Genomic DNA, 25,307 nt, shown 5'->3' on the forward strand with positions numbered 1-25,307 from the left:
TGATGGTATTGTTCTGACATTCCGGCAAGAGTGTCAGTCAGCACGGGAGCGGCAGTAAGTCCGGCGGCAATGGTGCGCTCGGGAGCGGCGGGTGATCCAGGGATGGCGTCCCACGTGGAGACCTGAGCTGCAGGAAGTGTAGGCTGTGGGAGATGGATAAAGGTAGGATTGCCGCCAGGCAGGGCGGAATACGGCTGGGTTAGTCCCTCTGTTACCGGGACCTGTGAGTTTGCAGGCAGACACTAGTAAGGACTGTGTGAACAGTGCCAGACACCTAAACGCGTTTCGGGGTTCTGGGATTTGTAGTCCTCCGACCCCTTTCCTCAGTAGAAATGTGTATATGCTATTATTTTGAATACATTTTTACTCTGTTGCCGGTGGGGTCCGGCTATAGCTTTAATTACCTCGGACCTTCTGTTTTGAGCTGCACCTAATTTTTTGTTTTTTAATTTACAAATCTGTTTAACTTTCTGGCACGTGTTGATTTAAAAAAAAAAAAAATATATATATATATGTTTTCCGGGGAGTACACCTTTAAGGTTCTGTGGCCATCGCGGTGGAATCCATGGTCTCCAGCCTCGTATTGACATCAGATTTTACAGCGGAACGTCAGTGTGGACCCCCCCATCCTCTTCTCATATTCCTCATCAAATATCTGATTCTGAGATACTGTAAAGTGATTCATCCAATCAGCAACTTCCCCTAGTAGAGAAAAAACTCAATTAGCATATAAGTGAGAATTAAGGATGGTGATTGAATGGTGAGTCAATGGTAGGCCCCGCCCCCTTTCAGTCTTCTAGTTGCAAACATCATGGCTGCCTTAAAGAGCTCTGAATGGAAGGGTGCAGTATTTAGAGGGGCCTATCCGGTCCCCACCCGTGGTTTTACACCTCCATCCACTAGTGATAATGACTTTACAGCATGCCATAAAGTGAGATGGCCTTGAATTGCATTGTTTACTGACAACTAGAGGCCACTATGATAACTGCAGTGCTCCATCATTGATACCAATACCCGTACACTGTATGTACCCACCTTTTCTCATGAAGGATGACACTGACTGGTCCAGCACGTTGGAGGGGATGGTGGAGTAGTTGGCCATTGGATTCTCCTTCATGGCGGTGAATGACGTGTGTTGGTAGATCTTCTCCACAACATCTTCAGACAGGTCCTTCCCTAAGAATCTCATGACCTTTCTGATCTCCCGTTTGGGGTCCTGTACAATAAATTGTGGCCCTCAGTATAGAATCTTAATGCAAGTTGTGGCCACCTACTTCTCTCTGGAGTCAGCCGGTTCCTCACCTCCTTCATATCCTCATAGAACACATACAGCACGTCATGCTTGTCTCTGGCGTCCCACCACCCAAGAACATGGCTGAACCAGCTTCCCCAGCCCACTGTGAGAAGATAAGATGTTATCAGCTAGTGCATTACAGTGCATTCTGGGAAATGTAGTGGTTACACCAAGCACAGTAATATTAGTGTATTGTGGGAGATGTAGTGGTTACACCAAGCACTGTAGACTAATGTATTGTGGGAGATGTAGTGGTTACATCAAGCACTATAATAATAGTGTATTGTGGGAGATGTAGTGGTTACACCAAGCACTGTAGACTAATGTATTCTGGGAAATGTAGTGGTTACACCAAGCACAGTAATATTAGTGTATTGTGGGAGATGTAGTGGTCACACCAAGCACTGTAGACTAGTGTATTGTGGGAGATGTAGTGGTTACACCAGACACAGTAGAATAGTGTATTGTTGGATATGAAGTGGTTACACCAGACACTGTAGAATAGTGTATTGTGGGAGATGTAGTGGTTACACCAGGCACTGTAGACTAGTGTATTGTGGGAGATGTAGTGGTTACACCAGACACAGTAGAATAGTGTATTGTTGGATATGAAGTGGTTACACCAGACACTGTAGAATAGTGTATTGTGGGAGATGTAGTGGTTACATCAGGCACTGTAATAATAGTGTATTGTGGGATATGTAGTGGTTACACCAGACACTGTAGAATAGTGTATTGTTGGATATGTAGTGGTTACATCAGGCACTGTAATAATAGTGTAGTGTGGGAGATGTAGTGTTTATACCAGGCACTGTCGAATAATGTAATGTGGGAGATGTAGTGGTTACACCAAGCACTGTAATAATAGTAAATTGTGGGAGATGTAGTGGTTATACCAGGCACTGTAGAATAGTGTATTGGGGAGATGTACTGGTTACACCAAGCACTGTAGAATAGTGTATTGTGGGAGATGTAGTGGTTACACCAAGCACTGTAGAATAGTGTATTGTGGGAGATGTAGTGGTTACACCAGACACTGTCGAATAATGTAATGTGGGAGATGTAGTGGTTACACCAAGCACTGTAATAATAGTATATTGTGGGATATGTAGTGGCTTCACCAGGCACTGTAGAATATTGTATTGTGGGAGATGTAGTGGTTACATCAAGCACTGTAATAATAGTGTATTGTGGGAGATGTAGTGGTTACATCAAGCACTGTAATAATAGTGTATTGTGGGATATGTAGTGGTTACACCAGAAACTGTAGAATAGTGTATTGTGGGAGATGTAGTGGTTACACCAAGCACTGTAGAATAGTGTATTGTGGGAGATGCAGTGGTTACATCAAGCACTGTAATAATAGTGTAGTGTGGGGAAGTAGTGGTTACACCAGGCACTGTAGAGTAGTGTATTGTGGGAGATGTAGTGGTTACACAAGACACTGTAATAATAGTGTATTGTGGGAGATGTAGTGGTTACACCAGGCACTCTAATAATGGTGTATTGTGGAAGACATCGTGTTTTACTACATCAAATTGAGTAAATATAAACTAAGGGTCTGGACTGTCAGCAGAATTGTGACTGCAGCTCTGGAGTCAGATAAATCTGCCGAGCACTGTATGGACATGTCACATGTTCACCCACCATCACTCTTCAGAAATTTCACCACATATTCGTCCCACGTCCCGGGGTCAGGCTGCATCTTGTTCATCCGATCAAAATGATAATATGACACCGCATTGTCCTTTGCGTTACGAGCAACGTAAATCACCTGCAGAGGGAGAGAAGATATGGAGGATGGTTTTGTTATAGGGGCACTGGGCTAGAAATGTTAGGCTGGCACTGTTATAGGGACATTGTGGCCGGAACTATTATGGGGGCACTGTAATGGGTAGGGGTGGGTGTAATAAGTGAATACCACCCCACCTTACACTTCTGCTGCCAGAAAGACTGCGGCACCAGCTCGTACGGCAGATGAGTCTTCACCAGTCTGGGGGACGGGGCGACCTCCAGCATGTCAATTCCTGTAATGGCATCAATCTCTATAATGTGTTACACGCGGCACTGTATACTCCAGTCACATCCAGAGCTGCACTCACAATTCTGCTGGGTTCCCTTTAGCTATTAAAATGAATATGTGTTTTACTATTAAAGGGGTACTCCACTGGAAAACATTTTATCTTAAATCAACTGGTGCCAGAAAGTTAAACAGATTTGTAAATTACTTCTATTAAAAAATCTTAATCCTTCCAGTACTTATCAGCTGCTGTTATGATCCACAGGAAGTTGTTTTCTTTTTGAATTTCCTTTCTGCCTGATCACAGTGCTCTCTACTGACACCTCTGTCCATGTCAGCAACTGTCCAGAGTCGGAGCAAATGCCCATAGAAAACCTCTCCTGCTCTGGACAGTTCCTAAAATGGACAGAGGTGTCAGCAGAGAGGACTGTGGTCAGGCAGAAAGGAAATTCAAAAAGAAAACAACTTCCTGTGGATCATAACAGCAGCTGATATATACTGGAAGGATTAAGATTTTTTAATGGAAGCAATTTACAAATCTGTTTAACTTTCTGGCACCAGTTGATAAAAAAAATAATAATAATGTTTTCCAGTGGAGTACCCCTTTAAGCTCAACCCAAACCCAAAATACTAACCTAAGCCAGGCCCACTGCTGGGGTCCCCATTATATTGGGGGCCCCCCAGTATCCAGTGAAGCCACTGTACTCACCGGATGGCACAGGAGGAGGGAGGAACATCTCCAGGAAGGGGGAGCGGACATGTGTGGGGGCCCGTCGGGTCTTCTCCACTTCTCCGTGGTTCATTATGCAGTCGACGATCTCCTGCATCCACGTGGTCCCTAGAGGGGACCAGACCTGTAACTTAGTTCAGATCTTCGCCATTTGCAAAACTACATCTCCCAGTATGTCAATGGCTGTCCGGGCATGCTGGGAGGTGTAGTTTTGCAACATCTTGAGGGCCACAATTTGGAGACCACTGGTCTAGACTGATACACTGTAACAAACCCTCATGCTGGGTCAGGCAGTAGTTTTTACCTGCTTTTGGGTAGGTGGCGATCAGTAGGTCATCCTTCCGAGCCTGGAATTTCTCGACTTTATCCCAGGACGTTGCGATCAGCTTCATCAGGGGAATGCCATGAACCGGGACCAAAGGGATCCTATGGAACGTGCCCTCCGGGGCCTGGTGCAGGATTTTCGAGAAATCCATGGAACCAGCCTGGACGGTGGGTGGGGGGGGGGGGGGGGGACAAAGCGATCAATATCAGGTAGTGGTCACCCAGCTTTCCCAGATATCTGCCTAGTTATACAGCGATTCATCCCATGCTTCTGCTTCCTTACATAGTTCTTAGTCTAGGAAAGCTGGGTGATATTGTCACCTACATTTCTCAGACACAGATATGACTTGGAGTCTCCCTGTTTAGTAATTTCCATCTTTGTAGCCATGTTCCAACTATAAACCAACAGTCACGAAAAATCTTTTTGAGATGTCATTGACTTTACGTGGCAATAATCTCTCAACTTTTTCTGGACTTACCAGCCATACCGCAACCCTGCCATGAAACGTCACAATTAAAGAGCACTGTATATATTGGTATTTGTGGCACACTCAACCATGTGCCCCTGAGGAACTCACTGTGGAGTGACGAAACATGTGGGAACTATTCGGGGGAACACCCACTCCGTCTTAGGCTAAGTTTCTACTTGGGTTTTTTTGTCCTGCGTTTTTTGGTTTGAAAAAAACGCAAGAAAAAACGCAAGAAAAAACGCCAGTGCAATCTCCTGCGTCTAGCGTTTTTTCTGGCGTTTTTTCATTTGTGTGGAAATTGCATTTTTGGCACCTTGGCAGTTTTTCCAGCCTTTCCAAGTTGGATTTTTTTTTTACTTTTTGGCTGAATCCAGAAAAAATGGCTGCTGTTCCTTTTCCTGGGAACAGACCCTTTATTTCAAAAGGTAAAGAAAAACGCCAAATGCAAAACATACATGGCGTTTTTAATGGCATTTTTATAGGAGAAAAACGTCACGATTTTGACAAAAAACATGCCAGTGGCTCAACATGCTGCGACTTTGGAAAACTGCCAAGGAGCTGAAAAACGCCAAAAAAGAGAGAGAAAAACGGCAAAAGGATTTAAAAACTGCTAAAATGAAAAACACCAAGTGGAAAAAGAATTTTGCGATTTCTCATTGACTTACAGCTAACATCTGGCCGCAGCGTTTTTTGGCCGAAAAAAACGCCATGTGGTAGATTTGGCATTTTTCTCCGCGTCCCCCCCCCTCCACCCCCCCCCCCCCCAAAAAAAAAACCCAAGTAGAAACTTATTGTGATGTATATTCTATGTGATCAATCTTTGTAAACCTTGCACATATTGGGCTACTGAATTTGCATTAGGAGAATATTATTCATTACTGTTCCATTATTTTGTATTGTGGTAGTACTGTCAAGGATGGCTTCTGGTTAGGCCTTAAAATGTGCATGACTGCCGCTGTATACTGCTGAGTGTCGACACAAGGAATATACACCAGACAAAAAGTTGGTATAAAACTCTTTCTCAGCAGGAAGCTCAGGAGCTGTCCCCAAGAGTGGTAAAGAGTTCTGTTTATTACACGGAAGTACATTGGTTTTTACATTTGACAAAAAGGGGAGGTTAGTTATCACGTCAAAATCACCATCTTATATTTTGATTGGTTATTTGAGTATTGCGTCTGTGTATATATTAGCAAATTTAAGCATCCATTTCTCTCTTGGCCAAAGTTCACTTATACTGCCCTCTCACTCTCATACTGGAAAATTCCGGATATATCTCTGCCCTTCTACACAGTCTATATCTCTTCAAAGATTTTGTCTTCCAAGTTTCAGCCTCTTATCTCACTTCTTCTGGCCTCCTTCCAAGATCTTCATTTTCTTGGTCAGCAAGTTGGCAAGCTGAAATGTCTCATAAGGAAAATAATGTTTTTTTGCAGCATATTAGCATATATATCTATTTTTTTTTATAAATATATATATATATATCAGTAATCAAATCATAATGGTCATCCTTATCAGTACTTTTTGTGTGCATAGGGGCATTATTATATTGCTATATTCTAGGAGGTCATTGGGTGTCCCTGAGGGGAAGCCCCATTAGTTTGGGATCCCCTCCATGGTTGGGGATGGGTCTTAGAGTCTTTCTTCCCCTCCCTGTATTTCATTTGTTTTCAAATGTGTGCTTTTCTGTATATTTTTGTCATACTATTTTTGTACTAATAGAGAACATATTTGGTTACTTTGGTGTGCGCCCATACATATGTTTATACTGGTCTCGGTTTTGTAGTTTTGTTCCTGTAGACTATAAACATTGGCAGAAGCCATATTGTATTGTATTTCTAGATAGATTGAGCCCACCATACTGTGTCCTTTGTGTTCGAGCACTGAGGGCTTCATGAGTTGTATCCGATGTCTGGAGTGGTGAGGGCTTTATTGATCATGATGGTTGATGGCATCATGGTAGAGGGACGGCTCAGTCCAGGGATTGGTACAGAAAAGGTTGAGAGATCATTGCCTCATACAAACAAGAAAAACAGTGCAAAAGATATCAAAGGCGCCGAGTGTCCTTAGAGATATAGGTGGAAGCAGAGTTCACAAGTACAAATTTCAAGGAACACCAGCGATAGTACCTGGGCGTAGCTGAAATAGGAAGCCATCGCCGGCTGCCTCCAGATTCCTGAGAAGACAGGTGGTCAAATACTCCGGTGACTCTAAAAGACCCGGAGCAAGACGTGGGGGCAGCAGGACCTGAGGTCTCCATCTGAGCAGTAAGGTACATGGTAAGTGCTGAAGGTCAGAACTCCAAGGAGTAATCTCTACTGGCCAAAAAACACAAGAAACGGTGGAGTCCAATATGCTCAAAAATAATATAAATAAGCCACAGAAGTTTCAGGTCCTTAACAAACATCGTGTAGAATTCCCGCTCCCAAAAATAATATTTTTAAAAAATCCAAAATGTATTTCACATGATTAAAAATTAAAGGAGTAGTCCAGTGGTGACCCAGTGGTGAACAACTTATCCCCTATCCTAAGTATAGGGGATAAGTTTGAGATCGCGGGGGGTCCGACCGCTGGGGCCCCCCTGCGATCTCCTGTACGGAGCCCCGACAGACCGCGGAAAGGGGGCGTGTTGACCTCCGCACGAAGCGGCGGCCGATGCGCCCCCTCAATACAACTCTATGGCAGAGCCGAACCGCTGCCTTCGGCAATCTCCGGCTCTGCCATAGAGATGTATTGAGGGGGCGTATCGGCCGCCGCTTCGTGCGGGGGTCGACACCTGCTATCTGGCCGGAGAGCCTGGCCCCCGTACAGAGAGATCGCAGGGGGCCCCAGCGGTCGGCCCCCCCGGCGATCTCAAACTTATCCCCTATCCTTAGGATAGGGGATACGTTTTTCACCACTGGACTACCCCTTTAATGAAAAAATGAAAACCAATATAAGGTGGTTTTAAAAGCATTGCAGAAAGTTAAACAGATTTGTAAATGACTTCTATTAAGAAATCTTAACCCTTTCAGTACTTATAAGCTGCTGAAGTTGAGTTGTTCTTTTCTGTCTAAGTTCTCTCTGATGACACCTGGTTCGGGAACTGTCCAGAGTAGAAGCAAATCCCCATAGCAAACCTCTTCTACTCTGTGCAGTTCCCGAAACAAGCAGAGATGTCAGCAGAGAGCACTGTTGCCAGACAGAAAAGAACAACTCAACTTCAGCAGCTGATAATTATTGGAAGGATTAAGATTTTTTAATAGAAGTAATTTACAAATCTGTTTAACTTTCTGGAGTCAGTTGGTATATATAAAAATAAAGTTTTTTTTCCTGGAATACCCCTTTAAAGAATCTACGAGGCGGTGAGCTGGTCTTCATTTCTATATACCGCAGAAGTTTCAGGACCCTGTTCGGCGGAGCAGTGAAACAACTGTGGACCTTATCGGACCTATGGATCAGTGACGGATCAATCATGGTGGAGCTGGTAATGACCTGGGACTGCTTTGTCTCTTCCGATACCGGAACGTGTGGAGGGCAAGATGGATTCTATTTAGTATCTGGAGATCCTAGGAAGAAAACATCATGTCTCCTGTGGAGGGAGCTATAGCTTGGACCATCCAAGGATCTCAGGAATACCTCAAAGTCCACCAAGACTTGGTTTCAGAAGAAGCCGTCACAGTGACCATAGAAAATCTTTGGCGCGGGGGTTTGAAGAAAATTGAGGCAGGCACCCCCGAATACGGAGAAACTTGTTATATTGAGAGATTTACCGTGTTCTTGTTTTGTTATCTTTGCGACTAGGAAGAACAATGGTGTGGTGACCATTACAGGACGTCATGTGGTCGTCACCCAGCTTTCTACACACCATGAGTAACAAAGTGTTATGTAGAGACACAATCCTCCCTGATTCTCCTTTCCGTCTGTACTGTCTGTGTCAGTCTTCACTGTTCTCGCATTCTATTCGTGTAAAGATTAGACAAGCCGCCTAACTTTCCTTTCCTTCACGCCGACCCCCCAGATCTTACATCTCACCCACCTACAGCCGGCCCCCCAGATCTTACATCTCACCCACCTACAGCTGGCCCCCCAGATCTTACATCTCACCCACCTACAGCCGGCCCCCCAGATCTTACATCTCACCCACCTACAGCCGGCCCCCCAGATCTTACATCTCACCCACCTACAGCCGGCCCCCCAGATCTTACATCTCACCCACCTACAGCCGGCCCCCCAGATCTTACATCTCACCCACCTACAGCTGGCCCCCCAGATCTTACATCTCGCCCACCTATAGCCGGCCCCCCCAGATCTTACATCTCGCCCACCTATAGCCGGCCCCCCAGATCTTACATCTCACCCACCTACAGCCGGCCCCCCAGATCTTACATCTCACCCACCTACAGCCTGCCCCCCCCCCCCCCCAGATCTTACATCTCACCCACCTACAGCCGGCCCCCCAGATCTTACATCTCACCCACCTACAGCCAGCCCCCCAGATCTTACATCTCACCCACCTACAGCCGGCCCCCCAGATCTTACATCTCACCCACCTACAGCCTCCCCCCCCCCCCCAGATCTTACATCTCACCCACCTACAGCCGGCCCCCCAGTTCTTACATCTCACCCACCTACAGCCGGCCCCCCCAGATCTTACATCTCACCCACCTACAGCCGCCCCCCCCCAGATCTTACATCTCACCCACCTACAGCCGGCCCCCCCAGATCTTACATCTCACCCACCTACAGCCGGCCCCCCCAGATCTTACATCTCACCCACCTACAGCCGGCCCCCCCCAGATCTTACATCTCACCCACCTACAGCCGCCCCCCCCCCCAGATCTTACATCTCACCCACCTACAGCCGGCCCCCCCAGATCTTACATCTCACCCACCTACAGCCGCCCCCCCCCAGATCTTACATCTCACCCACCTACAGCCGGCCCCCCCCAGATCTTACATCTCACCCACCTACAGCCGGCCCCCCCCAGATCTTACATCTCACCCACATACAGCCGGCCCCCCCCCAGATCTTACATCTCACCCACCTACAGCCGGTCCCCCCCCAGATCTTACATCTCACCCACCTACAGCCGGCCCCCCAGATCTTACATCTCACCCACCTACAGCCGGCCCCCCAGATCTTACATCTCACCCACCTACAGCCAGCCCCCCCCAGATCTTACATCTCACCCACCTACTGCCACCCCCCCCCCCCCAGATCTTACATCTCACCCACCTACAGCCGGCCCCCCAGATCTTACATCTCACCCACCTACAGCCGGCCCCCCAGATCTTACATCTCACCCACCTACAGCCGGCCCCCCAGATCTTACATCTCACCCACCTACAGCCGGCCCCCCAGATCTTACATCACACCCACCTACAGCCGCCCCCCCCCCAGATCTTACATCTCACCCACCTACAGCCGGCCCCCCAGATCTTACATCTCACCCACCTACAGCCGGCCCCCCCCCCCCCCCCAGATCTTACATCTCACCCACCTACTGCCACCCCCCCCCCCCAGATCTTACATCTCACCCACCTACAGCCGGCCCCCCAGATCTTACATCACACCCACCTACAGCCGCCCCCCCCCCCAGATCTTACATCTCACCCACCTACAGCCGGCCCCCCAGATCTTACATCTCACCCACCTACAGCCGGCCCCCCCCCCCCAGATCTTACATCTCACCCACCTACAGCCGCCCCCCCCCCCCCCCCCCCCCCCAGATCTTACATCTCACCCACCTACAGCCTCCTGGTTCAGGAGTAGAATTCTAGGGCTGCAGTGAGGACTGACACAGGTAGAGCGGCTGTAACAGTGCAGATGGTTGTGCCATTCAGGGTCTGTGGAAAGCTGAATAATGCCCCTAGCAGAATAGTAACAGGACAGCTCTACCTATCCCTACCTATCACCTAGTCCGCAGTCCTGCCCCCTGTACCTGCCCTGTGCTACCGGTTACTCACATCTGGCGTCTCCATCCTGAGCTGTGCGGCCATCGCTCTGCACCCTCTGCCCTCGACTCCTCTCTCCCCATGACATATAAATACGCTCCATAACCCGGTACGTCACAGAGGGTGTGCCCCTCCACCTAGGGAGGCCGATCCTGACACAAGCTACTCATGTAGCAGAGCTGAATTTGTCCCTGAACTGTGGTTTTATGAGTAGTGATAACTCTTTGAGAATAGGTAACGTAGTAGATCTGTGGTCTCCAAATTGTGGACCTCCAGATACTGGGAGTTGTAGTTTTGCAACATCTGGAGGTCCACATTTATGAGACCACAGCAGTAGATGATACCTGTAATATATTTGAGTTCCCCTCATTGTCAATATCTCTGCTTGCCGTCAGTGAATGGGAATGTGATGTCCTAGTACGGAATATAGTCCCGTACAGTACTTAGGCCCTGTCAGATTAAGTCCCTCTGTGTCCTAGGGGCCCTCCTGCAGTGTCTCCCCCATAGTCATATATATTATGTATAGTGTTATGTGTGTTATGTATAAAGGACCTTTAAGGACCTTTGAGTTAGTGTCATGATAATGTGCTCACATGATGTGTTTGTTACCCAGAGAGCACCAGCTAACCAGGTGACCTGCAGCTTGACCTATGGGCTCCTGGCTCAGCCCTCCTTTATAAGAGGGGCAGCCATTACAATCTCTCTCTTCCACCACACTCCTGCTGAGGCACAGTAAGGACCAGACGTCTCAGAGCCAGTGATCCTAACCTGGCCTTGGACTATTATTACATTGGAAAATCACGCCCTGGCGTCGCAAACATTTAGGGGTTAATAACATCTTGCCCCTGGGCTACAACTTCTTCCCCATACACCTCACCGTCGCACCCCAAGGAACGTTCTTGTCTACATCTAAAGTCTGAGGAGCAATTTCTGAGATGGCTCTAATTAGAGCTGGGCGGTATGAGCAAAAACGTGTATCACGGTATTTTTGTAAGTGATGGCGGTTCCACAGTATTTAACGGTATTCCCCTCCCCCCATGTGACCTGGGTGCCACTTCTCTCCCAACCCCCCCCCCCCAATGAATTATCAGTTGCGCTGTCCCCACATCATGTCACCCGCGTGCGCTGCTCTGCTCATCATCCTATGAGTTGCGTGCCGCCGGCGCTAGAAATCTGTACTACAAATAACGTTTCCCGGGCTGCAAAAATAAACAAAATAAACTTTAACTAACCTGCCTATGTTCCCCCGTTGCTCTGCTACCGTCTTCACTGTCCTGCACTGGGATCCTCTTGCTGTTTCCTTGGGACGGGAAAGTCACAGAGCCGCCAGCCTATCATCGGCCGGGGCGGGACATCGCTGCGGCCGGTGATAGGCTGAGCGCGCTGTCATTTATGCTCCTCACATGACAGTGGGCTCAGCCTATCATCGGCCGGGGCGGGACATTGCTGCGGCCGGTGATAGGCTGAGCGCGCTGTCATGTATGCTCCTTACATGACAGTGGGCTCAGCCTATCAGCGGCCGGGGCGGGACATTGCTGCGGCCGGTGATAGGCTGAGCGCGCTGTCATGTATGCTCCTTACATGACAGTGGGCTCAGCCTATCAGCGGCCGGGGCGGGACATCGCTGCGGCCGGTGATAGGCTGACGGCTTTGTGATGTTCCCACCCCCAGGAAGCAGGTGAGTCCAGTGATGGGTGGAATTTGGACCAATGGGGGAATGTAGGAAGGTGAGTTAAAGTAAATTTTGTCCCCGATGTGGGGACAGCGCGGTGCGGCGGATAGTTCACTCATTCGAGGGGAGGGGCCCAACCGGTATTGTGGTATGCGCAAAATTCATATCGTGCAGAAAAAAAAAATCTGCATTCAATATGAACCGTTATACCGCCCAGCACTAGCTCTAATACACATATACATTGATTCTACACTACACGTGAGCCGCGTATATATATTTACCATCCTGCCCAATTCTGTCTACTAAACCGGTATACAGGACTCTAAATTATTTACTAAATTACAAGATAAGTAAATACAATAACTACTCCCATAAAAAAAACACTAATAAATATTTCTGTGGTGTCCCAGTACAGAAGTCGCACCCCTGTACCCTTGCTGTCCTGTCAGGCAGCCTCCATACAGTGACCCCTGGGCCCCCCTGCACCTGTACCCTATGTATATTCCTAATTGCCTGTGTTGTATAGTGTATTGCAGATAAAATGTGTTATGCCTTTAAGAACTGTTGTCATGTGATTGTAACCAGGGAAGGTACCAGTGACATGTGACCTACAGGGTGACCTATGGGATCCCTCAGAGTCTCCCCCTTATAAACCCTGGGTGAAGCCTCTGCTCACTCTCTTTTCCTGCTTAGCTGAGTTGCAGTGAGGTCAAGTCCTGAGAGAGTGTCTGGAGTCCAGAAGAGGCCGAAAGTCTACCACGAAGCCACGGATCCACAAGTCCACAACCCCACAGGTCAAGTCAAAGCCCCACAGAAGGGGTAAAGTCAGTCATAGTCTGCCATAGTCAAGTCAGTCCAAGTCAATCTGTATTCAGTCAGAATGGCTCTGCAGCAAATTATCCCAGTCCACCATAAGTCCCAGCAAGCCCCAAGGTCTCTGAAGTCACTGGTCACCTCCGTGGACCTAGCCAAGCTGTATTGACTGGTACATCAGTAAAGCTGTCGTTGTTCCGTAACTTGGCGTCGGAGTCATTGGCCCTCATTTACTTAGAGAATCGGGTTGTAAGTCTATGTTGCTTTTTTCCCCTGGTATTTATTATTATGTTGCATCCTGTTTGTCGCTCGTGGGTTTTGTTGGTTTTGGTTTCCAACTCCTCTGAGTTGTCGGGAAAAAATCCACAACAATTCAACAAATTCGGGTAGGAAACCTTTATAAATACGTGGGAAAGCTCAGAAATGTCGGGTTACGCCCCTTTTTCGGGTTTGGGAGAATCCACCTCGGGTCCGTCGGGAAAAAATGTTGCATCGTGCCGCAGACTGGCGCACGGTGTCTGCGACATGGCGTAGACAAAGATGCGCCAAAAAAACTCGGGTTTAGAATAGTAAATGAGGGCCATTATTCGCCACCGTGCCTAGCCCAGGATCCAGCGGTATACCTTCGGGTGGGGTAGAGGATAAACCATGCCCTGGCGTCACGAACACAAGGGGTTAATTCCATCTGCCCCTAGGGTAATTCCATTTGCCCTCATCACACCCCTCACCACATTTCTATGGAAAAATAAAATCACATTGGGGGAAGATTTCTTAAAACCCGTCCAGAGGAAAAGTTGCTGAGTTGCCCATAGCAACCAATCAGATGGCTACTTTCATTTTTCACAGGCCTTTTCAAAAATGAAAGAAGCGATCTGATTGGTTGCTATGGGCAACTCAGCAACTTTTCCCCTGGACAGGTTTAGAGAAATCTCTCCATATCTTTTTATTATTTCTTTGTTTTTAATAATTCCCAACATACACAATGTAAAATCACATAAAAAGCCAAAATAGGGGGAAGATGTATCAAAACTTGTGCAGAGGGAAAGTCGACCGGTTGCCCATAGCAACCAATCAGATGGCTGCTTTCATTTTTCAGAGGCCTTTTTTAAAAATGAAACCACCGATCTGATTGGTCGCTATGGACAACTGCACCGCTCTTCCTCCACACAGGTTTTGATAAATCTCTCCCTCCCCATATCCGCAACAAGGAAACACTGGGAAAAAAAGGAAAACCAGTGATCCCTCAACATACAATGGTAATCCGTTCCAAATGGACCATCGTTTGTTGAAACCATCGCATGTTGAGGGATCCGTGCAATGTAAAGTATAGGACAGCGGTCTACAACCTGCGGACCTCCAGATGTTGCATAACTACAACACCCAGCATGCCCGGACAGCCGTTGGCTGTCCGGGCATGCTGGGAGTTGTAGTTTTGCAACATCTGGAGGTCCGCAGGTTGAAGACCACTGTTAGAGGAAGTTGTACTCACCGGTCCCCGCCGCTCCGGACCCTCACTGCTCGTCACCGCTGCCCTGGATGTCGCCGTCCATCGCTGTCGCCTTGTCCCCGGGGTGTCCCCGACGCTCCGGCAAGGCCTCTGCTTCCCCCGGCATCCTCGCTCTCCGTCGCCGCCATCACTTCGCTACGCACACCGCTCCTATTGGATGACCGGACAGCATGTGCAGTGACGTGATGACGACGATGGAGAGCGCCGACGATGCAGGGGATCCCGAAGAGGACGCGCCGGAGCCCCGAGGACAGGTAAGTGATCGTCAGCGGAGCACACGGGGCACCATAAACGGCTATCTGGTGGCAGCTGAAGCAGTCTGCGCTGCCGGATAGCCGTTTATGCGATGGCCCCGACATACAAAAGCATCGTATGTTGATGCTGCCTTCACCATGTGATGGTCTCTGAGAGCGATCGTATGCTGAAATGATCGTATGTCGGGGCCATCGTAGGTCGGGGGGTCACTGTATATATATGGTATGTCGGGGCCATCGTAGGTCGGGGGTCACTGTATATATATGGTATGTCGGGGCCATCGTAGGTCGGGGGGGGTCACTGTATATATGGTATGTCGGGGCCATCGTAGGTCGGGGGGGTCACTGTATATATATGGTATGTCGGGGCCATCGTAGGTCGGGGGGTCACTGTATATATGGTATGTCGGGGCCATCGTAGGTCGGGGGGTCACTGTATATATATATGGTATGTCAGGGCCATCGTAGGTCGGGGGGTTACTGTATATATATGGTATGTCGGGGCCATCGTAGGTCGGGGGTCACTGTATATATATGGTATGTCGGGGCCATCGTAGGTCGGGGGTCACTGTATATATATGGTATGTCGGGGCCATCGTAGGTCGGGGGTCACTGTATATATATATGGTATGTCGGGGCCATCGTAGGTCGGGGGGGTCACTGTATATATATGGTATGTCGGGGCCATCGTAGGTCGGGGGGGGTCACTCTATATATATGGTATGTCGGGGCTATCGTAGGTCGGGGGGGTCACTGTATATATATATGGTATGTCGGGGCCATCGTAGGTTGGGGGTCACTGTATATATATGGTATGTCGGGGCCATTGTAGGTCGGGGGGTCACTGTATATATATGGTATGTCGGGGCCATCGTAGGTCGGGGGGGTCACTGTATATATATGGTATGTCGGGGCCATCGTAGGTCGGGGGGGGTCACTCTATATATATGGTATGTCGGGGCTATCGTAGGTCGGGGGGGTCACTGTATATATATATGGTATGTCGGGGCCATCGTAGGTTGGGGGTCACTGTATATATATGGTATGTCGGGGCCATTGTAGGTCGGGGGGTCACTGTATATATATGGTATGTCGGGGCCATCGTATGTCGGGGGTCACTGTATATATATGGTATGTCGGGGCCATCGTAGGTCGGGGGTCACTGTATATATATGGTATGTCGGGGCCATCGTAGGTCGGGGGGTCACTGTATATATATGGTATGTCGGGGCCATCGTAGGTCGGGGGGGTCACTGTATATATATGGTATGTCGGGGCCATCGTAGGTCGGGGGGTCACTGTATATATATGGTATGTCGGGGCCATCGTAGGTCGGGGGGTCACTGTATATATATGGTATGTCGGGGCCATCGTAGGTCGGGGTGGTCACTGTATATATATGGTATGTCGGGGCCATCGTAGGTCGGGGGGTCACTGTATATATATGGTATGTCGGGGCCATCGTAGGTCGGGGGTCACTGTATATATATGGTATGTCGGGCCATCGTAGGTCGGGGGGGGGTCACTGTATATATATGGTATGTCGGGGCCATCGTAGGTCAGGGGGTCACTGTATATATATGGTATGTCGGGGCCATCGTAGGTCGGGGGTCACTGTATATATATGGTATGTTGGGGCCATCATAGGTCGAGGGGTCACTGTAATGGGATAGAAAACACCTATTAAAACATTTTAAAAAAGCCACATTAAAGGAGTACTCCAGGATCTGAAGACTTATCCCCTATCCTGGGACCCCCTGCGATCTCCCTTAAGGGGCCCCGGCAGTCCGCACAAAGGGGGAGATTTTTAAAGACCTGTGCAGAGGAAAAGTTGTCCAGTTGCCCATAGCAACCAATCAGATTGCTTCTTTCGTTTTTAACAAGACCTCTGCTAAATGAAAGTAGTGATCTGATTGGTTGCTATGGGCAACTGGGCAACTTTTCCTCTGCACAGGTGTTGATAAATCTCCCCCAAAGTCTGTGTGTCGGAGCAGAGGCCGGCGCGCCCCTCAATGCAGCGAGATTGCCGAAAGCAGCGATCCAGCTCTCCCATAGTGTTGTGTTAAAGCGGCGCGTCGGATGCGGCTTCGTGCGATGGTCGACACACGTCCTTTGTGCGGACTGCGGGGGCCCGTACGGCATCCTAAGGATAGGGGATACGTTTTCAGATCTGGGAGTACTCCTTTAATTTCATAGGAAGGATAAATCTGCGGGTGAAGTAATGAAAAGAAGTACTTGGTTAATCTATCGGAAAGTGACCTAGTGCGATATACAGTGATCCCTCAACATATGATGGTAATCCGTTCCAAATGGACCATCGTTTGTTGAAACCATCGCATGTTGAGGGATCCGTGCAATGTAAAGTATAGGACAGCGGTCTACAACCTGCGGACCTCCAGATGTTGCAAAACTACAACACCCAGCATGCCCGGACAGCCAACGGCTGTCCGGGCATGCTGGGAGTTGTAGTTTTGCAACATCTGGAGGTCCCCAGGTTGAAGACCACTGGTATTGGAGGTTGTACCGCTCGTCACCACTGCCCTGGATGTCGCCGTCCATCACTGTCGCCGGGTCCCCGAGGTGTCCCCGCCGCTCCGGCAAGGCCTCTGCTTCCCCGGGATCCTCGCTCTCCGTCGCCGCCATCACGTCACTACACATGCCGCTCCTATTGGACGACGGGACGGCGTGCGCAGCGACGTGATGACGACGAAGGAGAGCGCCGACGATGCAGTGGATCCCGAAGAGGACGCACCGGAGCCCCGAGGACAGGTAAGTGATCGTCAGCGGACCACACGGCGCACCGTAAACGGCTATCCGGTGGCAGCTGAAGCAGTCTGCGCTGCAGGATAGCCGTTTATGCGATGGCGCCGACATACAAAAGCATCGTATGTTGAAATGATCGTATGTCGGGGCCATCGTAGGTCGAGGGGTCACTGTATACAAAAAATTGAAAATAAATAAATACATAAATAAATATATATATATATGGAAAAATATAAATATGAATTTATATATAAATGAATAATATTTATATATTATTATGTATTATATACATATAATTTTTTATTTATTAATAAAGAAAAAAATGATAAACATAGAAATTAGTTTATTATAAAAATAAATAAACAAACAAACAAATACATTTATAAAAAAATAAACAAATAAATCAATGAAAAAAAAATGTAAGTAAACAAATAAAAATAAATAAATGAATAAATAAATTACAGTAAAACTCTACCAGGTGGGCAATTTTTCTTACATATTTTTAAAAGGATGATAGGACTAGCAGCTCAACGAATAGTTAATACAATGTTTCCCAACTAGGGTGAGTCGAGCATGCTGGGAGTTGTAGTTTTGCAACATCTCAACGCACCCTGGTTGGGAAACGTTGGGTTAATAGAAAGAAAGATGAAGAAGTAGCAGGGCGTGGACGAGTCCCCTTGACATATACAGCACTGGAAAGGGGCGGGGTTAAGAGTGGGTTACTGGGATGTGGGCGGAGCCACATCAGGAAGGCTGAATCTAAGGGGCCTGTGGGGGGGAGAAAGGAGAGCGAGGTAGAAGAATCATCTGGACGAAGGTGGAGGAGACACCGGAGAACGTCAGGTGAGATATAAGGCTATATATAAGATATAAGGCGTCTCCGGCCCTTTAAGAAACCTTTTATTTAAAGTAAAAATAACTTCAAAAGTTAAAGAAAAAAAAAAGAAAAACTTTCAATGACTTTAATCAGATGTTATGATTCTAGGATGGATCCAGAACTAATGAAGAATTTAGCGAAGGAGATGGAGAACATGATCATCAAAATGGGGGAGATCCAGGGCGTCCCCCTCCCTGATACCACCTGCGAAATCTGGGACAAGATCTACAACTTCCAGGCGCGAGAAGACGATATCTTGGTCGCTACGTTCCCTAAAGCCGGTAAGTGATGTTCCTGACCCCGCCCCCTAGTGATAGCCCCGCCTACTGCGCCAATGTCTACCGCTCCACTGTTAGGTCCAGATGAATAATGTATCTGTATAAGGATTTCATAACATGGGGATTTATACTGAATGTAAATCTGTATACAAGGAGCTCCCCCTAGTGGCGATCATTACATAGAATAAGCTTAGATACAGTGGGTCAGCAGACAGTATCATACATGAGCTTAGCTACATTGACTGAGCAGGCAGTATCACACATGATGGGCTTAGATACACCACTATGCAGACAGTATCACACATGATAGGTTTAGATACAGTGGCTCAGCAGACAGTATCACACATGAGCTTAGGTACATGGGGTTAACAGGCAGGTTGCCAAGTAGTAGGCTTACAAGCAACAGCTCAGTAGACAGTATCATCCATGATGGGCTTAGATACGGCAGCTTAGAAGACAATATCACGCAAGTCAGGATTAGATACAAAGGCTTAGTAGACAGTATCACACGTGATGGGCTTAGATACAGCTGCTCAGCAGACAATATGAAACATGAAAGTATTAGACGCAGAGGCTCAGCAGACAAATATCACACAATGGGCTTAGATACAGCAGACAAATATCACACAATGGGCTTAGAGACACCAACTCATTATCATACATAATGGGCTTAGATACAGCAGATCAGCAAACCATATCACAAATGATAGGCTTAGATACAGCAGACAGTCTCAAGTATGACAGGATTAGATACAGAGGCTCAGCAGACAGTATCACATGATAGGCTTGGATACATGGCCTTAGCAGACAGTATCACACACAGTAAGCTTAGAATCCGCAGCCCAACAGATTATATCAAAGATAATAGCAACCAATACAGCAAGGGGGCGCTCCCTCCACCTGGGGAAAAGATAAGGGGGCGCTCCCTCCACCTGGGGAAAAGATAAGGGGGCGCTCCCTCCACCTGGGGAAAGATAAGGGGCGCTCCCTCCACCTGGGGAAAAGATAAGGAGCGCTCCCTCCACCTGGGGAAAAGATAAGGGGGCGCTCCCTCCACCTGGGGAAAAGATAAGGGGGCGCTCCCCCCTCCTGGGGAAAAGATAAGGGGGCGCTCCCTCCTCCTGGGGAAAAGATAAGGGGCGCTCCCTCCTCCTGGGGAAAAGATAAGGGGCCCTCCCTCCTCCTGGGGAAAAGATAAGGGGCGCTCCCCCCTCCTGGGGAAAAGATAAGGGGGCGCTCCCTCCACCTGGGGAAAAGATAAGGGGCGCTCCCTCCTCCTGGGGAAAAGATAAGGGGCGCTCCCTCCTCCTGGGGAAAAGATAACGGGCGCTCCCTCCTCCTGGGGAAAAGATAAGGGGCGCTCCCTCCTGCTGGGGAAAAGATAAGGGGCGCTCCCTCCCTCCACCTGGGGAAAGATAAGGGGCGCTCCCTCCTCCTGGGGAAAAGATAAGGGGCGCTCCCTCCCTCCACCTGGGGAAAGATAAGGGGCGCTCCCTCCTCCTGGTGAAAAGATAAGGGGCGCTCCCTCCCTCTACCTGGGGAAAGATAAGGGGCGCTCCTTCCCTCCACCTGGGGAAAAGATAAGGGGCGCTCCCTCCTCCTGAGGAAAAGATAAGGGGCGCTCCCTCCCTCCACCTGGGGAAAGATAAGGGGCGCTCCCTCCTCCTGGTGAAAAGATAAGGGGCGCTCCCTCCCTCCTGGTGAAAAGATAAGGGGCGCTCCCTCCTCCTTGGGAAAAGATAAGGGGCGCTCCCTCCCTCCACCTGGGGAAAGATAAGGGGCGCTCCCTCCTCCTTGGGAAAAGATAAGGTGCGCTTCCTCAGCTTGCTCCCCCCCGCACTAACCAGCGGTACTGGCTGATGGTGCGGGGAACGCTGATCAGTTTAATACCTACTGTGCCGGATCTGCTGCGCTATTCGGCCGATATATTCGTTTTCCCCTATATGCTAATTAGGTGCTAACTGGCACAGGTGGGGTTTTTGGCACTCTGACGTCACCAGCTGTAGCCCCGCCCAGCTCATCAATATTCCTCCCCTCCCTCTTCATTACAGAGTGGGGGGAAGAGGGAGAGGCGGAGGGAGGGGAGGAATATTGATGAGCTGGGCGGGGCTGCGGCCGGCGGCGGTGACGTCAGAGTGCCAGGGTGGATCGGGGCACAGTAGGTATCAAACTGATCAGCGTCCCCTGGTACTGCTGGTTAGTGGGGGGGGGGGGGAGCAAGCTGACAGTTTTCCTTTAATTAAAAAAAGCGATCAAAAAGTCCCATCAAAACAGAAATGGTTCTGTTAAAAACTACAGATCGGGGCGCAAAAAACTGACCCTCATACAGGCCCCGTATAAGGAGAAATAAAAAAGTTATAGGGGTCAGAATAGGACAAAATTTCCCCCCCGCATATGTGTATCCTGTGATGTCACGCATGTATAATATAATTTTTATGATGCAAATTAGCATGGCCGGTATGTTTTTTGCAGGAAAGGTGGCGACCCTAGCAGTCAGAGATTTATGGCTGTAATTTGGCGTGGAGTTTGTGTCAGATGTAGCAGAGCTGTGAATGTTACCGTATGGTAGAGGTAACAGATATATAGGGGATTAAAGAACCAAACGGTTTCTTGTAAGACAATGTTTCCCAAGCAGGGAGCCTCCAGCTGTTGCAAAACTACAATTCCCAGCATGCCCGGACAGCTGAAGGCACCTGCTTGGGAAATGCCGCTGTACCGGCCAAAGATCTGCAAAGGATTAAATATTTAATTCCTCGCTAAAATCTGTGGCATGTGGGAAGGCTGGAAAAGCCAGATGTTTATCGCTCCGACAGATCGCTATGAGCGCAGGTGAAGATGTCGGCGCAGTTCATTGCGTGTTCTGGTGGTCGGGAGACCGAGGACAAACTGGGATGACAGCAAAAGGGGCACAGAGGCTGCGATCATCTGCACGGACGGATCGCTGGACTAGAACAATGGCGCGGAATGATCCATTCTGTACTGTAAGGGACATTCCAAGCCATCGGACAGAGTCTACACAACCATCAGAAGACGCCAACGAGACAGACGTGTACTGACCTCACACCACCGAAAGGCCATCATGGAGGCTGGAATGGAGGTCTATCCTCTTAAAGGGGTACTCCAGTGGAAAACAATTTTCAACTGGTGCCAGAAAGTTACACAGATTTGTAAATTACTTCTATAAAAAAAATCTTAATCCTTCCAGTACTTATCAGCTGCTGTAAGTTGAGTTGTTCTTTTCTGTCTGACCACAGTGCTCTCTGCTGACACCTCTGTCCGTGTCAGCAACTGTCCAGAGTAGGAGAAAATAAATGCCCATAGAAAACCTCTCCTGCTCTGGACAGTTCCTGACACGGACAGAGGTGTCAGCAGAGAGCACTTTGGTCAGACAAAAAAGACCTACACAACTTCCTCTGGAGCATACAGCACGTACTGGAAGGGTTAAGATTTACAATGAAGTAATTTACAAATCTGGAGCCAGTTGATAAGAAAAAATTGTTTTCCACCCGAGTACCCCTTTAAGGGAGGAGTCCCACTTTTGTGTCGAACACAATGATAGCCGGAGATCAGTCTGGAGACTTGGGCAACACCTTGAAGAGGTCTTTATGAGAGAACATCCCTCCGGTCCTACTCCTGGGATTATGGTGCAGGGGGCATAATGTACTGTAGCCGGACCCCTCTACTCTTCATTCCAGGTGCACTAACAGCTCCGTATTACATCGATTTGGCCAAAGAACCAGCGGAGCGAACATTTGTGCAAAGTGTCTCACAAATCAGGAACTATTTTTTCCACACAATAATGTCAGGCCGCATGGTGCTCGAGCTACCATGAGCAGCCGGTGTGACCTGAACGTGCTACCATGGAAGCTGCAAATCATTGTATAGAGGACAGGGTACAAGAGTACAGAACATGTAATACCTCCCTGTACTGTAGGGGGCACTACCAGACACCAGTCAGTGCATACACTTCAGTAATACAGGTAAAGAGTACAGAACATGTAATACCTCCCTGTACTGTAGGGGGCACTACCAGACACCAGTCAGTGCACTTTTCGCAGATCCGGACTGTTTGTAGCATTGTATATTGTGTATATAGTATGTTGTGTATATTGCATGTATATGAACATAATATAAATAGTTGTCAATTTAATGGCCAAGCAGAGACCACATGATATCTAACATGACTAAATATTGGGGAATTATAGCTGCAGGTCCGTTTAAGAATTTAAGAGGAAATGCACTTTAATAGACAATTTACAGTAGGATGGGAAGGTTCCTCCTGTGATCCTCATCACATAATTTGTCTGTATTGCAGGAACCACATGGACGCAGGAGATCGTGGACCTAATCATGCTAAACGGGGACGTGAAGAGGAGCATGCGGGCCCCGTGCTTCATCAAGGTGCCCTTCATAGACCTACATCCAAAGCCCATGCCATCAGGTAACGGAGACCTCAGTGTGGTACCACGGGGTGGTGTAGGGAAATTCCTTATCACTTCGTGACGCCAGGGCACTGTTATCCTACACACGGTCCGAGGTTGGAGACAACTTCTCCTGGGCCAGACACAGGAACACAGCGACGTCAGGTTACAGATAACTGTCTTTACTGAGCAGGGTGCAGATGGTATTACATGGACAGTCTGATGCAGAGTGAGAGGAAGCAGCGTAACCCTTTGGGAGCCCTGTTACCTTGCTGGAACTTGTGGTGCTTTCACCAAATGAATTGATACTGACTTGTAAGACGGGTAGATGAATCCTGTTAGCTAGGGTTCTGTCAAGATATTGTAGTCTTCTCTGCCGGGGCCTGAACTTCCACCGTGCGGGTAACAGAATGACCGGATAGAATACATTTCATCTGGGCCTTCCCTTGAGGCTTCCACACACAACACATCTTTACTGCACTGTGGATCCGCTTACACTGGGGCCACTCCTCACCCACTACACTATAAGAGGAAGAATTATGGGGTTCCCATTGGCAGGCAGGGTCACATAGGGTTTACACAGCAATACTCTTAAGGGTACAGTTACACATTTAAAGGAGAACTCCGGAATAGGAAAATTATCATCCATACTGCCGGCAGTAAAAAAAATAAAGATGTACATACCTTCCTTCGCTCCCCCAGGGCCTCCGGTAACCGTCTCCGGTCTCCGCCACGATCCTCTTCCTGGTTGCCGGTGGTCGGAGAGTCATACTGCACTCACCGGCCACAGCGAAGTCCCGACTCGGCCGGTGATAGGCTGAGCGGCAGTGTGACGTTTTCGGCCCTGGCAGCAGGTGCCGGTGTAGTGAAGGATTTTGTGTCCTGAAGCCGCTCTGCCTATCGCCGGCTGAGACAGGACTTCACTGCGGCCGGTGATTGGCTGAACACCGGCAACCAGGAAGAGGATCACAGCGGAGACCGGAGCCGATTACCGGATGCCACAGGGGAGCGAAGGAAGGTATGTACATCTTTATTTTTTTACTGCCGGCAGTATGGACGATAATTTTCCTATTCCGGAATTCTCCTTTAACATACATCAGTATAAAAATAACAAAATAATTTATAAAAATATATTAATCTCCCAACAAAGTGCAAACATAACTAATATAATAAGAAGTCGTCCAGTGGGCCCAACACTTGTGCTCCAATACTGCCCGAAGCCACAGGACAGCTATTTGTGCTGGGACACCACATCAGGTCTAGGACTATAAGAAGCTGTGAACACCACATGACACTAGAACAAGACATGACTGTTCTCTGATCTTCATACAGGAGTGGAGGCCGCGGACGCCATGGAGTCACCACGTCTCCTAAAAACTCATCTTCCCATACAGCTGGTGCCGCCATCTTTTTGGGAGAAGAACGTCAAGGTGAACATGAAGAACTGAGGAAAACAATGAGAATTAAGACATAAAGCAGAACTCCTCAGGTTCTATCTCTCATGTGTGATGATATAACAGGAAGGGGTACATAAAGGGGTACTCCTACAATATATGTATGATGGTCACCTGGATCAAAGTTAAAGAGCTAAGGCCCTTGTTAATGTCATACATGGCCCATGTAGGCCAATGCGGTCAGAACAAGAGGATAAATCTGGTTAGAGGCCCCACCATGTAGAGTAGTGGTCTCAAACTGTGGCCCTCCAGACAGGGCTGGTGCAAGGATTCATGCCACCCTAGGCAAAAGCTAATTTTGCTTCCCCTTGACCCCGCCCATTTGACACGCCCCACCTCACTACTGGGGTGACACACTGTAGCAAACCTCCTCCTCATGGGGTGGATGTATGGAGGCGCGCGCAATGTCAGGACCTGTCTGTCTGGCCTCAGAGATGGCACTTCACTCCTCACGCAGGCTGAAGAATGCAGATTATTATGGTACTGGATGGGGGGG

The 25,307-nt window shown here is 48.5% G+C and overlaps 2 protein-coding genes across 10 annotated transcripts in view; one reads left to right on the top strand and one right to left on the bottom strand.

The window, feature by feature from the left end:
• LOC130283798 (sulfotransferase 1C1-like) lies at positions 1 to 14,925 on the bottom strand. 3 transcript variants are annotated; one of them, XM_056533295.1, is made up of 9 exons: positions 14,747 to 14,925; positions 6,965 to 7,150; positions 4,349 to 4,529; positions 4,024 to 4,152; positions 3,224 to 3,321; positions 2,942 to 3,068; positions 1,303 to 1,397; positions 1,036 to 1,216; positions 1 to 702 (listed from the first exon to the last, which is right to left on the bottom strand). In XM_056533295.1, the coding sequence occupies exons 2-9, from the start codon at positions 6,989 to 6,991 to the stop codon at positions 590 to 592; spliced, it is 951 nt and encodes a 316-aa protein (XP_056389270.1). In that variant the 5' UTR covers positions 6,992 to 7,150; positions 14,747 to 14,925; the 3' UTR covers positions 1 to 589. The 3 variants fall into 3 exon arrangements, with proteins under 3 accessions (XP_056389270.1, XP_056389271.1, XP_056389269.1); XM_056533296.1 differs by lacking the exon at positions 6,965 to 7,150; XM_056533294.1 differs by lacking the exon at positions 14,747 to 14,925 and having other exon boundaries at positions 6,965 to 7,280.
• LOC130283799 (sulfotransferase 1C1-like) overlaps positions 12,360 to 25,307 on the top strand; it is a 19,774-nt gene continuing 6,826 nt past the window's right edge. Inside the window, exons 1-4 of one of the 7 annotated variants that reach the window (XM_056533301.1) lie at positions 12,360 to 12,499; positions 18,767 to 18,939; positions 23,252 to 23,377; positions 24,690 to 24,787. In XM_056533301.1, coding sequence (XP_056389276.1) covers positions 18,768 to 18,939; positions 23,252 to 23,377; positions 24,690 to 24,787 — 396 coding nt within the window. In that variant the 5' untranslated portion in view covers positions 12,360 to 12,499; position 18,767. Of the gene's footprint in view, positions 12,500 to 12,990; positions 13,264 to 13,288; positions 13,507 to 14,357; positions 14,428 to 17,460; positions 17,536 to 18,138; positions 18,625 to 18,766; positions 18,940 to 23,251; positions 23,378 to 24,689; positions 24,788 to 25,307 lie in introns of those variants that run through there. The other 6 variants (XM_056533300.1, XM_056533299.1, XM_056533304.1 and 3 more) reach the window with 6 other exon arrangements.

The sequence above is a fragment of the Hyla sarda genome, chromosome 8 (assembly GCF_029499605.1).
Source record: "Hyla sarda isolate aHylSar1 chromosome 8, aHylSar1.hap1, whole genome shotgun sequence".
Taxonomy (NCBI): Eukaryota; Metazoa; Chordata; class Amphibia; order Anura; family Hylidae; genus Hyla; species Hyla sarda.

Bases quoted from the DNA above. Each gene is read 5' to 3' on its own strand.
- LOC130283798 (XM_056533295.1), bottom strand. From the start codon at position 6,991: ATGGCTTCCTATTTCAGCTACGCCCAG. The intron at 3,322-4,023 runs GTGAGTACAGTG...ATGCCATTACAG, and splicing joins CCCTCCTCCTGTGCCATCCG to GAATTGACATGCTGGAGGTC. The intron at 1,217-1,302 runs GTGAGGAACCGG...TTTATTGTACAG, and splicing joins TCTATGAGGATATGAAGGAG to GACCCCAAACGGGAGATCAG.